The sequence below is a fragment of the Benincasa hispida genome, chromosome 1 (assembly GCF_009727055.1).
Source record: "Benincasa hispida cultivar B227 chromosome 1, ASM972705v1, whole genome shotgun sequence".
NCBI classification, from domain to species: domain Eukaryota; kingdom Viridiplantae; phylum Streptophyta; class Magnoliopsida; order Cucurbitales; family Cucurbitaceae; genus Benincasa; species Benincasa hispida.
This window is the reverse complement of record NC_052349.1, coordinates 87,804,613-87,819,484: the sequence shown is the minus strand read 5'-3', so window position 1 is coordinate 87,819,484 and position 14,872 is coordinate 87,804,613. Positions and strand designations below refer to the sequence as shown.

The window sequence follows — 14,872 nt, the reverse complement described above, 5'->3', positions numbered from 1 at the left end:
CCAACTCTCTACTCGTACACATCCTCAAAATGGTAGGCTTATTTAGTCAGCGAGTCAGGTCACTCTCACCTATACAAATTAAATGACTGCCCTCATATACAGGAGTTCATAACTCACTCAGTGTCAAGTTATCTATGGACATTTTATGAAATGTTAATATCTTTAATTAACGGTGTTATAAAGAGAGACTAACCATTTCACAGTCCCGTCTTATACAAACTCTTTGTATAGGATACCTCTACTCGCATGTCTCCACGTGAACGATATGGATCAAATCATTTGTAACACTTACAACTCTTGTAACTTTATCCATATACTATAGACTTTATGTTATTACTTGAACATGATCCACCTGCATATCTACCACATACTGTTTAAGTTACATAAAATAACTGCGTATCTTTCCTTAATGGATAATTGCATATATAAAATAACCAACCATTATTTCGAATAACTTATTAATTACAAGGCTTTAAGGCATACATCCCAATCAAAGGAATACATTACACCCCTACAAATTTGCCTCAAGTTTGAACTGAATAATAGTTTGGGCACTATAGTAGTGTAGGTTGGCAAGCAGCACATCAATGCGAGGCTTTGTGACAGGTCAAGAATTTTACTAATTGAGACCTAACTCAAACACCACATCCATAATGACCATTGTCCACATATACACACGTGTGCATACGTGCACGCACGCACACAGGCATACACACACGCGCGCACGCACGTGAATGCACATGCCCACGTACAATGCACATCACATAACACGTGCACACACGCATACACATACACTGAGTCTATCATATGATATTTTCAAATATAGGAAAATGAGTCAACTTATTTACAAATCTAGCCAAATATCATTGTCTATCAGATAGATGTCTACACTGATAAATAGTGACATTTTGCTATATTTTAAAATACTTCCGATAGTTTTGCCATTTAAAACAATTACCTATAAAAATATGTCTTTTCTCACAATATGTGAAGTATAAAATAGAATCTCTAACCTTGAAATCGATAATACAAATTTTGTGTCGGTTGAACTATATTCGTATTGGCATAAATATCATGACAATTTGAAAAAAAAAAAAAATCCTTAACACAAAAAAGAAAAACAGTTATTTTTTAGTCATAAAAGTAGAATAGGGTTTTTTTTTTAATATGGGTTGAAGATATATATTCTAATTCTAAAAATGTTAATAATTCAATGCATAGCAAGTTTCTCTTTGTTGTCATTCGAGAGAGTTTCAAGTTGTCCTTTCATATCTAAAAAGAAGGAACTGTCCTTTTATTCTCGATTAATTTTCAATTTAGGATATGGATTTATTTAATTAATCATCATGTCAACGTCTTTAACACAAATATATGTCTTCTAGAAAAAGTTTTCCCAATTTAGAAAAATGTTAACAAATGATTATGAATTTTTTTAGTGTTTAAGATTTTAATCACTTTACAAATATTCTTCCTCAAAATCACACCCCAACAAATGCTAATTCATTTTGACTTTTCCCTATCATTTAGTTCCTTAGTTAAATAGGATTTGCCTTACACCAAATTAGGTTGTATAACTAAAATTATCCAAACATATTAGAATTCTAAAATTATATAAAACTCTATAATGTATTGGGAAATAATATTCGTTTTGAACGCCCTATTAGCACTATAATTCTTATTTGAATAAAAATTTGATGGAAAAATTTTGAAACATAAAGAATAAAATAAAAAATTTGAAAGTGTACCATTTCTTAAAAGCGATAACTTTTATAAGATTGTGAACAAAATTAAAAATCTAAAAGATGATATATTATATTAAAGATAAAAGGATACATTGAACTTAGAAATAAGAACATACCTAAACAAAATTAAAATTAAATAAATTAAATTCAAATTAGTTTGAGAGGGCCATATTGATTATTCTTATATAATTAAGTATTCATAATAGATTTGAATTCACCTCCTTCAACCTTACTATTCTTTCTCTGAAAGAACAAAATATAAAGAATAATTTCTAGGCTTGGGTATTGTTGTTTGTACAACTTATATTATGGAATGTACATATATTTTTTCTTTAACACTAGTGACTCCATACAGTAGAATTTCCAGTGGAATGAGCTTCATTTTTTAAGTATAAATTTCCATTGTATTAAGTACACTATCATTAATTGAGGACCAAATTTATCTATAAAATCTGAACAAAAAAAGAAAAAGAAAAAGAAAAACAAGTTGAAATGGATGATTTTTTTTTTCCTAGTGTTTTGTTTTGAGGAATGAGAAGTTGACATCTAGAAATAGAAGTCAAAGGGGCAAATTTGAGTGGAAGCAAGCCATTCCTCCATATCCTTCTTTCATCAATCTCTCCAATTCTTTTGCTTCATGTGCCTTTGCCCTCTGCAAAAATACCCAAATTAACCCTGGTTACTAATTAGAAGTATAATCCAAAGTTTAGAGATGTAATTAAAATTTAAGGTTCATTTTAATTTACTTGTAATTTTGATATGGCATCTGCCTCTGAGTTGAAGTCATAGAAAGAGCTAGCTGCAGCAAGTTTCATAGATAGGAACTGAAATTCAAAAAATAACAAGAATTTATATATTTAAAAAAAAAAAAAAAAAAACAAAAGGAATATTTTCATTTATATGTATAGTTTGAAGAATTAACTCACCTCCACTTGATTCTGCAGAGACTGGACATAATTAATTATCTCATCCAACATTACTGCCATGCCCATGGTCTGTTATTCCATTGAATATTTAGTTTCAATACATTTTTTTCTTCCTAAAGTTACCCATAAAAATAAAGAAAGAACAAGATTCTTCACATTTCTTCGCCATTTTATTATTATTATTATTATTTTTAAATTACAAGAATATGCTTAGGTTCTTTTTCTTACCTTGTAGCATCCTGGGACAATGTCTTTCAAGCATCTCAGTCTTTCATTGATTTTTCCTCTTCTCACCTGATTGATTGACAACAATTAATCCATATTTCCTTAACCCACAACCAAAAAGGAAAAAAAAAAAAAAAACCTTTCTCTTTCTAACAATAGAAAGAGGGAAGAAAAGTTTAAGTTTATGCAAATATTAATAATAAGAGCAATAATTAAAAATTCAGTTAAAAAAAAAGTTTGTTGCAAACTTTTGTATGATCTAATATTAGATGGGATGTAAGTGTAATTAAGTGCGTATTTAGGAGTGATTTTAAAATTACTAAAATCATTTTTTGTTATGAAAGATATATTTATATTATTCTAAATCAATTTAATATTAAATTTTATAAAATTTGGTTTGAATCATTAAAATTATGTTTTGTAAAGATTTTAAAAATAACAAAAATGATTATAACATCCAATTTAAGTAAATTTTTTTTCTAAATTTAAAGTTACCCTTTCAGCTAAGCTGTGGCTATCAGTGGCTTGGCCTCTTCTAGCTCTAACATGAACCACTTCTCTAGTAGATTTCTCCTCTTCTTTCTCTATACTTTTCAATCTCTTCCCTTTCCCAGAGCTCTGTAACAAACAAAGAAAACAGAGCAAACTCCATTAAACAAACGTCATGAATAATAAAAAAGAATTGAGATGTACTACAGACTAAACGTATAAATAAATACATACATATTTAGTCTTGAACCCAGTTTCAGAGACTTGGGGAGTAGAAATTCCAGAAGTACTTTCAGAAACATCCATAGATTTTCTCTTGTTAATATCATGAAAGTGATGAGTAGAAACAGAGTGAGATGGCAAAACAGAGTGAGATTGCAAAACAGAGTGAGATGGTAAAACGGGGGAAGTAGTGAAGGAAGTAGTTTCGGGAAAATTTGTTGGGGTTTGATGAGAAGGGAAAAACATATCAGTAGTAGTAGTAGTAGCGGAGAATGGTAAGAAGTGAGTGAAATTGGGAATTGAAGGAGAAAAGTGAGAAGCCATTAGCTCTAAATTTGGATCTTCAAGAGGGAAGGAGGAGGTGAAATCAAGATCTGCCATGATTGAAGAAGAAGAAGAAGAAGAAGAAGAAGACTGTGGTTTAGGATAATGGAAGGAGGGACTGAGGGGATGTTAATATTTATATATAATAAGAAGAGAAAGGGAATTGTTTTTGGATTACAGGGATTGTAAGTTTGGAGTTAATATCAAGAAACTGTTACATTTAAACTAAGAGAGGGGGGCATTTGGTGGGTGGCCACGTGGTGAGACCAGCTTCTATGGTTGTGTTCCCCTAAGTAGGCCCCATTCTCAGGAGATATATAATCCAACAACAAATATGGCCCCACGTCATGCCTTTTAGTTTTCTTTTCTTTTTTGAGATAAAATTTTTTTAAAATGAGTAATTGAGTTGCTTTTACTTATATCTTATTATTGGTATTTATATTCACATCAAGATTAATAGATGATAATTTGTTAGGTTTTATTCATATACTTAAAAAAAAAATTGGTAGAATTGATTAATCTATAATAACGAAATGAAATTATTTGATTTATGGATATATCGATGTATCAACGGATATGTTAATATTTGTGACAATCATGCTCTTTATGTTGAACAAATACAATATTGAAACCAAGAGCTTTTAGCTAATGGATTATAATAAATTTAAGAGTGAAATATTACTTTTGTTTGATCCCTCTATTTTGGGATTTGTTCCATTTCAGTTCGAGTACTTTTACCTATTCTAATTTCGTCTATATATTTTCGATAAATTTTAAATATAGTCAATGTTGTTAGTTTATTATTGACTTTTTCTGAGTTAAAAATGGTCTTTTATTAGCTTTCCCTTTATATATATATATATTAATAATCTAATCACATATCTTTTTGAAATATTAAATTTAAAGTTTATTAAAAATATCGAGATTAAATTTAAGATTTATTGAAAGTATATACACTAAAATGAAATGAAATCCAAAATACATTGACCAACATAGTATTTTAAGCTAAATCTAATTATATCAATACTTCGACACTTCTTTTATTTGTGGACTTAAAAATTTACAAAAAGTCGAACAAGTAGAAAAACCGACCTACCTACGTACATACACATATACATATTGAAAAATATTTGAGTGTATTCTCAGTTGCACTCATATTTATGCATCCCACCTAATTGTCTAATTAAAATTTATCATGTGACAAAATAATTTTTTAAAAAAAAGTGAATTATTATTTTTCTTCCATATAAAAAATGAGAATTATATGGATCGATAGATGTGATCTATGTTGTATCTAATCATTGATTTTTTATATCTATGTGTGTATTACAGCAAATATATATTAATGTCCAATCCTTAGATACCAAAGACAAATAGATAGAAACCATTGTTATATGGTTTTGTAAAATAAAGTTGATACATAAGGATTGTGCAATAATAGTGTATCGAGTATGGTTTTAGTGGTGCATAATGTATATAATCTTGCACAGGCTGCACCAATTTCAATTATAAGAATTTTGTGGATTCAGGTTTTAATCTTGTTTTCATTTCTAGTGCTTCAATTTTAAAAAATGTTGTCTCTCTTAACTCTTGTACTTTTAATTTTTATCTATTTTAGTGTACGTATCTAATCATAACTTTTATTTAAATCTTCTATACTTGAAAAAAAAATTGATTTGATCTTTATTTTATTTTATTTTCTTTCTATCTCATTTTCCTATCATAATTTAGGATTTGTTTGGATTGACTACAAATAAAAAAAATATATTCTTAAAAAAATCATTTTTATTTGAATTTTTTTTTTTAAATGAATTTTGAGAGTGTTTTAAAAATTATTTTGAGTTGTTGCCAAACAATTCAATTTTTTGACTTATTGTTTAAATTAAACACCTGAAAAAGTAATCCAAATTTATCCATTAAACACATAATACACAAAATAAAATTCCATATATTGAATAGGTTACAATTATGCAAATAAGGGAATAAAATGTTCGCTTTTTAAAGTGTTAAAATTAAAAGAAATGTCATTCTAATAATACAAAACGAATTAAAAAAAGGTCATTCTAATAACATAAAAACTAAAATGAACTTAACAAAACGAAAATGAGCCTTCTAAAAATACAGAGACAAACATTGAACAGAAACTAAAAATGCAATAAAACTAAATAGATTTATTTGAGTACAAACTAAATAGAATTTGAACTATGAATTTATAAGAAAAGAAAATATGTTCTTTTATGTAAGTTTATGCATAAACTAGATAACGCGAACAATATAATATTTGATTCTAGAAATATAGAATTGATTCCAAAACAAAATCAAAGATTCTAAAGACAATTTTTGATTCTCCAAACAGCTTAATTTTCTCAAAATGAATGGCCCTCAAATTTAGGATATGGAAAGGTTTGAACTTTGATTTTTTGGGTCACTATCTATATCAATGGTTCTTGAAAGTAGAATGAGAGTGAGAATAAAGGGATAATTAATTTCACTGTAGTTTTGAAATTAATGCAATATTTACTGTCTTCTAAACTTGTGCCCTTTCAAGGACCAGTTTAACCCAAACTTCAGAACAAAAATGGTGGGAAACAGAGTAGAATGGAGATGAAAGTTATGGCTTACATATGGCTTGTGTGCATTAGCTGGCAAATTATCACAAACTTAGGATTTCAATAGTTATGGAAGGATTTATTGCAAACCCTAAGGCTAGAGTTTGGTTTTATTAATGGGAAAATTACCTTTTTTTTTTCTTTTTTTTTTTTTTAATTCTTCGAATTTTGGAGAATAGGTACGTTTGGTTCATAAGTTTTCAATATGTAACTTTTTAGTCTCCAAATTTTGAAGAATAGGTGTATTTTGTCCATAAATTTTCAAAATATATCCTTTTAGTCCCTGAATTTTTAGAAATAGGTTTAAAAGATTCTTTCAATATTTTTTCATTATTTTAAATATGATTATTTAAAATAATTAAGAAAATTACTTTAAATACTTTTTAAACGTATCCTTACAAATTCAAGGACTAAAAAGTTATATTTTGAAAATTCAAAGACTAAACGCATCCATTTTTAAAAACTTGATGACTAAAAAATACATTTTTAAAACTCGGATACGATATGCACATAATCTTCTAAACTTATGACTAAAAAGGTCATATTCCTTTTATTAATTGAAAATTTTGCCTCTTTCAAATGTCAAATATGGTTTGAAAAATGCCCTTTTTTATTTCCCTCTTATATATTTAATGTCTTGAGGAAATTGTTTGAACTTTTGGCAAAAAGCCCATTAAGAACTTACAGTTGCTTTTTTCTTGAAATTTCTCCATTTTGAATCAAACCATAAGAAGTAATGGAGGACAAATATGAAAATTTTGAATCTCTCTTTCTTTGACTTTTGTGAAGCATCCCACTCTTTTGCCTAATGTATCCATATTGAGAAGGTGCATATAGCAATTCATCTTTAGTGTGGCACCACTATTTGTTAATAGTTTTTTTTTTTTTTTTTGTATCTCAATTTACCCAAACACTGAAATATTGTAAACCAATTTTACAACACTTTCATTATCCAAAATTATTTTTTTTTTTTTTTTAAATTATTATTTTTCTTAAGGACTATTTGTTAAATAGTTGGCTTATAGGGTTAATTATGGGAAGGACCTTGAATATATTGGAAGGGTAAGGTGTTGTTTTGGATGAGCATTAAAGAGTTCTTGTTTTGTTTCTACCAATATGAAAATGAAATTGATGGGAATGGCTATGCTTTATGATTGAGATGTTTTGAAGGAATTAATTATTGTGGGTATCAATCCCAAATGATAATCCTTAATCAAAGTTTAGGGAATATTATATATGTTGGATAATGATTAAGGAAGGAATTATACATGATAAATGCATGCAAATGATTGCTATTATCAATAATGTTTCCTTAATATGTATGTAATTAGTGACATTGATATAAAACCAAATCTAAGAAGAAATATGAGACAAATGGCTATTTAATGAATGGGGCTAGAGGGAGAGAAAACGAGTTCCTATACCATATCAAATAACAGTTTCGTGTTTCCCTTTGTTTGTTTTGGTATGTGGATCTCTTTCTATATTATAATTATCATAGTCATATCAATTGAAAGTTACTTTTTCATCGTATTTTTATCCATTCTCTTAATTTTGATAATTTCAAAAACAATAAGTAGAAATGTTTGGAGCTTTCATATTTTAACCTGTCACATTTTGACATTTTTTTAACTAATAAATTTTTAAAAATTCATTATTTTTAATTGTTCATCTCAATCCTTTCAGATTTAGGAGAAACAAATATTTTGATGTATTCAAATTTGGAAAAAGACTCTATAGGTCTTTAAATATTAATTAGGTTTCTGAAAAAGATTGGGTTAACCCATTAAATTGGATATGCATCTATTGCAAATATATATAATTTATAGATGCTGCATTTGTATTACATGTATATGTCTTAACAATATGGTCAATTCTTTAGACAACAATCCATGATATTGCCCACTTTTGGTATAAAGCCTCATGACTTTGCTTTTAGAAGCACCAAAAAGATCTCATATCAATGGAGATAGTCATCCTCAATCATACCCATGATCATCTCCTTATTTAAGCAATATGGGATTTTGGTTGCATTTTCAACAATGTAAAGATAGAGGAAACTATATATCAATTATTCTAGTTATGTCCATGTAAATAGTGTGGCAAAAAATAAGTTCCTATGGGTTATTTTAAAACTTAAGGAGTTTCTATATTAATAGCCTAATTAAATAGGTCCAATTATATAGGAATGACTTAGCATCATTTTTTTTCATGAATAACCTAATTTGTTAGGATATTAGGTCTGAAAGTTACTGCATAATAAAAAAATATTAAAAACGTTCCAAAACCATGCTTACATGTAGGCTTCGATGTTTTGTTGACTAAGGCTCTTGCTACTCCTTGGGCTTCAAATGCTAGGCGAACGAGGTGTTTCAAATTGCTGGGTGGAATTGGATTGTCAATCTCTTGGAAAAGCTATTCATTCTAATAATTTAATTGAGTCTAATCAGGGTGTTAATTTGAAGGAGATTCAAGAATGAATGAATAAAACCTGTATTAAAAGTGTTAATTTCGTCCCTCATTCTACTAATATGGCAGCTCACACTTTAACAGGTGCGCTATGACTGATGGGCAATGGGTTAGTGGGAGTCTTTGTCTCTAAGTTGGCTTACTTCTGTTATTCTTATGTGAGACATTGAAAATTGTAGCTCATAGACATTATAGTTGATTAATGAATGTTTGTTTTCTTAAAAGAAAAATGATGAACTAATAAGTAAAAATATTAAAATAAGCATAATTCTAAGATAATTGACATGTATTAAAAGATGTGACTGGACAAATTTTCGTACACTTTTTTTTTCAAGTACCAAGGAAAAAAAAGGGTAAAAACGATCAACTAATAAGAGATAAGAGTGAATTTCCATAAAGTTGAGCTTTCTTTATGGGCCGATATCTATTTAGGATCTGTAGTTGGGCCACTATTGGGCTTGGGCTTTCTTATCAGCCTACGCCCTATATTAAAGTGCCATTCAGCATCTGGTAGATGAAAGGTTATTTCACCATTTTTATTGCTATACTTATGGATATAACTTGAACTTACTTTGAAATGTAATATTAATTCTTTTTTTAAAACAAAAATTAATGATACATATTACCAAGCAAGAAAAAGCCATCCCTAAAGAGAGAATTCTTTCAAAGAGCAAGTTCTATATTAAAATTAAGAATAAAAAAACTTCTCCAATTACAAATCCTAAAGTGACTATTTATAGTTTTACAAGAAAATTAAACTATTAACAATTAAATAAATATTAAACTACAACATACCAATAATCCTCGTAACATATTGATAAAACCAAACTTGGACCCATATTTTGACTTGTATAACTATATTTTTTTATTATCATTTTTAGATTTAAAATCATAATAGGTTCGGTAAATAGACATCGATCATTCTTATTTAGAAAATTATTTTTGACCTTTTTTTAAGTAAGTAGTAAAATTATAATAACAACGTTTTTTTATATTTTCCAGTAAATCTTAGATTTAAATATTTTAAATTCAGAATGACATTTAAAAAAAGATAAAAACCTTTCACTTCTATTAAAATTAAAATGAGTACAATATAATATATTCTAGATAATTAAATATTGTAAAAGTTTAAAATTTATAAAGTACACCGTTGAATATGTTCATGTAGTTTATATTTTACCAAATATTTAATTTTTAGTTACAACTATTTTATGTTTATAAATATATGGGTAGTTATTTAAAATGGTAAATCTACTCTAGTTATTTTTTAAAATAGTAAATATATCTTTTTGCCAACCAATACAGTTACACACTATTTAAATGCATAATCTAATTAAAAGATTCAAACCGAAAAACACATCATCTAAACCAATAATTCAATCTAAATAAAGAAAGAGATTTGGAAATAAATCAATTCAAAAAATGAATAATTCAATTATTGTGAAATCAATAAATTATTAAAAAAAAAAGTAACAATATTAAAATGAAAATTGCACCCGTAAAAAACATTTGTGCATAAAGATAAGCCAATATAATATAGCTTCTCTATGATAGTAAGGAATAGAGCGTATACAAAATTTCAAAAAATAAAACACAACCTCTAAACCTTCTCTATGATAGTAAGTTATAGACAATATATGAAATTTAAAATTGAAACATTGCTCTATACCTTCTTTCTCTACGAAAGTAAAGAATGCAAAATATATGAAATAAAAATAGAGACCCACAACCTAGAAGGACATATGGTAATAATTTTCTGTCTTTCACTTAACTTTTTCTATATGAAGATGCATAAAATGTATCACAGATATGGCAATTATATGTACAGATATGACAATTATATGTATGTACATGCATATTGAGGTTGCATTTCAATGCTTTTTTATGTATGAAACTAAATTAAATAAAGTTAAATCCGAATGAGAAGCATAAGAAGCAATAATCATAAATCTTAGAATGTTGGAATTCATTGTTCCTACAAGGAAGAATATGAAGAAAAGCATAACCTAACAATCATAATCTCCTCATCTCTTCTAATTAGGCGGGCGGGTCTCCTGCCAAAATATTTGGGAGATAACCAAAATTCAAGGATTGTATCTGACACACGTATCTAATCTTCTTTTCATTCTTAGTTATGATCTTCTTCCTCCCAGTCAAAGGATTATACCAACAAAAAAAATCAAAATTAACCATACACAATATCTCTCCATCTTCAAAGGCTTTGATGAGAGTAAGCACGTTCCAATCATTTGGTATATCATCAACCACAAATTCTCTAATCCATAAATCTTTCTCTTGCATCCTCCATACTTGAATGGAGTTACCAGTTGGTTGATTGATCAAAAAAATTGCATAAACGCTATCATTAAATTGTTGCATGCCCCCCACCTTAGAAGTACACAAGGGAGGACAAATTTCCAACACAATACTCAATTCAATTTTTTCAGTTTCAACATCGAGAACATATATGGCATACTCATTTTCTTTTTCTTCTTCTTTTCCTATCCAATAAATGAATCCATTTAAATAAGCACCATTACTATGAATGTCAAGAGGGAGATAATGGAGATACCTCCATTGATTATGGTTAGCATTGGTTCCACTTCTACTAAATGTCAAAACATCCATTATGGAGCCAGATTCAAACTCACAATTTCTAGAAAATGAGTCACAAACTCTAAACAATTTATATTGCTTCGTTGTAGTGGTGAAACCAAATCCAAAGTAATAAATATCATTATCTAACTGACCTCGAGGAACTTGGAGAAACTCATTAGTCATAGGATTAAATATGCCATCACAACGAGTGTAATTAGCGCACTTACAAATAAGTAGCAGGCCACTACAATAATTCATAATGGCCATAAAGGTCCATTCACCATCAAAGCATAATGAGGATGATTTAGTCCATTCCGATTCCAAATCAAAATCTACATCCAAATGTTTGGTAGTATCAAAACGGATACAATGCATCTTGAGATTGCGTGGATCAAGACGATTATCACATGTGCTGAGAAAGAAGGCATTTGTAAGGAATTCATGATGAGAGGAATTTGCATAATCTAAAACCATATCATTCCAAGTTTTAGAGATAAGTCTCAAGTTGGGCAAATCCGAGATAACAAGTTTAGAGAAGATTTCACGAACAATACGCCGTGGAAGCCCCCTTCCTAACTTCATACTCTCCATCGTATTTTTTTTTTTTTTATGAAGAAATTGCTAATTAATTAATTTAGAAATAATGATGAATCGATCCGATTTAAATACCTGAATTAGGATGAATTAGGACGAAGCAAAAACGGGATAATCTAAACTATAAAAACCACTCTAACCAAATTTCCGTGTAAAGTTTAGATTTAGAATCAAATCTCCCTATAAAAGTTTAAATTTAGACTTTTAGTATCCATGAATTCTACTTTATTTAATTTAGTTTTTAGTTTTGCTCCTATTTTATTGTGTAGATACTCCCAATTCCTATTTTCAAAATGATTTCTCTTTAAATTACTTAAAAATCTACCTCTATAATTCATATTTCATAAGATATAACTTTTATGCCCTTTAAACGTTTAAATTTAAACAGAAGTATTTATAAATTTAAAATCTCATTTCACTTATTTATTTATTAGAAATAATGATGAATTGATGTGATTTAAATACCTGAATTTGGGCGAGGGGATAACGGGATAATAACCAAATTTCCGTATAAAGTTTAGATTTAGAATCAAATCTTCGTATAAAAGTTTAAATTTAGACTTTTAGTATCCATGAATCCAATTTTGTTTTGTTTAGTTTTTAGTTTTGCACATATTTTATTACGTAGATACTCCCAATTCCTATTTTCAAAATGATTTCTCTTTAAATTACTCAAAAACCTATATCTATAATTCAGATTTTATAAGATATAACTTTTATGCCCTTTAACAGTTTCACAAATATAAAATCTCATTTTACTTATTTATTTATTGGAAATTTGCAATATGTGGTAATCTGAATCAAATGTGTTATTTTGTAGGGGAAAAAAAACTTAGTGGGCTGCATGGTACAACTTGCATCCAATTTAAAACGGTCACATGGTAAATTTTTTAAAAAATATATTAAGAATTACTTTTTATGCATAGAAAGAAATGGGGAGTATATTACTTAGGTGCAACCTAGTATTGCTCTTTTGTAAGTGTATTAACTATATTTGATTAGGGATTTTCAAAAAACTCGATGACCCGAAAAACGATCAACCCAACCCAATTTGTGCAGTTTGGGTTGGGTTATCAATTCATTTGGGTTGGGTTTGGTTCAAATAAATGAAAATTTTATGGATTGGGTTGATTTGTGGGTTCACCTAATATAAGCCAAACCAACCCGAGTTTATTATTAACTTTAAAATATATTTTTTATTATTTATAATACAATTATTTATATATATTGATTTTAATTTTATTTAATTCCAATTTTTTTTGTTGAGTTGTTAATCTTAATTCAATATATGAAAACAATTAAATTAGATTTTTACGTAATCGGTACTATATCAAATGTATGCATCTTTTATATATGAATTGAACTTCGTTTTGTCATTTTCCCAAACAATATATACGTGGATTATGGGCCTAATAAGGGTAATTTAGGGTAATTTATTTGGTCATTTTTGCATGTGCCCCTTATTTGTTTTTAATTATAATTCGAAAGGAAGTGAAAACCTATGTCATCCGAATTTGTTCACTTATTTATTTGTCGTATAATTATTTTTTTGTTATATATATATATATATATAAGTTATTTAATAAAATAAATATTTTAATAATTTAAGAAGAATATGTAATTATTCACCGCATCGATATGGGTTAACTGAAGCAGGTGGCGCTTTTACATCAAAAGGGGTGGAGGACTCGGCTGACAAATATGCTTGAATTGGTTTGGTTTTGCTGCTATGGATTGTTGTTTGTGCTTGTGTTGATGGGTTTCTACCTTAAAAATTGATAGCTAAAGGGTGTCTGGTGCTTGCTGGTTTGGTTGGTCTGGGTATGTCTTGTAGGATGTTTTGTGAGTCGTCGTTTCTGCAGAATTGTTTTTTCCTTATTTTTTCTTCTGTCGGGTGGATTCTTTCCTTATTTATGATTATGTCGATATTGAATGGGCTCTTTTTTCGCTGCATCTTTTAAAGAGCAAGTTGCTTTCTTGCTATGATTGTCATTTTGATTGAACATCTTTATTTTGATGAGTTTCGTTTGTGTGTGTAGTCGAACGTGACATAAGAGATTTTGAATTTCAATCAATCTTGAAGGAGTTCTTGTCTCAGCAATAGTCGTTGAGAGGTTGTTTCTTTTTTATCTGCGAGTCTAAGATTTCTTCATTGCATGAGAAGGAATTTTCTAATTTAGAGAGGCTAAGTTCTTTACGTGGGAAGATTACTATTGAGAGGTAAACTTACTCTTATGGGAGCCTAAGTGAAACCATACTAATATTCAAATACTTAGAGGGAGATTAAGTTTCCTTGGTAGAAGGTCTAGTCACACTTAAGAGAGGCCTAAGTACTCCTCTCTTGAGTTGAGGTATTCATGTCTCACTATTTTTGTCATCCATTTATAGATAAGTACAATTTGTAATTGATTAATTTCATATCAGTATAAGTATCTTTCCACGAGCATATTGCCCCCAGACGTAGGTTGTATTTCACTGAATTGGATTACCAAACTTTGCGTTATGTCTCTCTCTATTTATCGCTTTATTTTCTGTCTGTCCTTGAAATTGCAGACATGTCATATGTGACATTGCTATATTTTCTAGTCGAATACCTTTATTTCAACTTTGGTAAAGTAAGAGTAGGAAGAGAAAAAACCCTTTTTTTATTACTAGTAATGAACACATGTGTTGC

General features: G+C 28.6%; 2 protein-coding genes across 3 annotated transcripts; both read right to left on the bottom strand.

The window, feature by feature from the left end:
- Positions 1-1,980: 1,980 nt before the first annotated feature.
- On the bottom strand, positions 1,981-4,115 carry LOC120089157 (transcription factor BEE 3-like). 2 transcript variants are annotated; one of them, XM_039046573.1, is made up of 6 exons: positions 3,617-4,115; positions 3,389-3,511; positions 2,897-2,962; positions 2,669-2,737; positions 2,489-2,566; positions 1,981-2,394 (listed from the first exon to the last, which is right to left on the bottom strand). In XM_039046573.1, exons 1-6 carry the CDS (start codon positions 3,983-3,985, stop codon positions 2,302-2,304), a joined length of 798 nt encoding a protein of 265 aa, XP_038902501.1. In that variant the 5' UTR covers positions 3,986-4,115; the 3' UTR covers positions 1,981-2,301. The 2 variants fall into 2 exon arrangements, with proteins under 2 accessions (XP_038902501.1, XP_038902504.1); XM_039046576.1 differs by having other exon boundaries at positions 2,489-2,541.
- Positions 4,116-11,043: 6,928 nt separating this feature from the next.
- Positions 11,044-12,195, bottom strand: LOC120079913 (F-box protein At3g07870-like). The gene has a single exon (XM_039034370.1). The coding sequence runs from the start codon at positions 12,193-12,195 to the stop codon at positions 11,044-11,046; it is 1,152 nt and encodes a 383-aa protein (XP_038890298.1).
- Between the last annotated feature and the right edge of the window lie 2,677 nt (positions 12,196-14,872).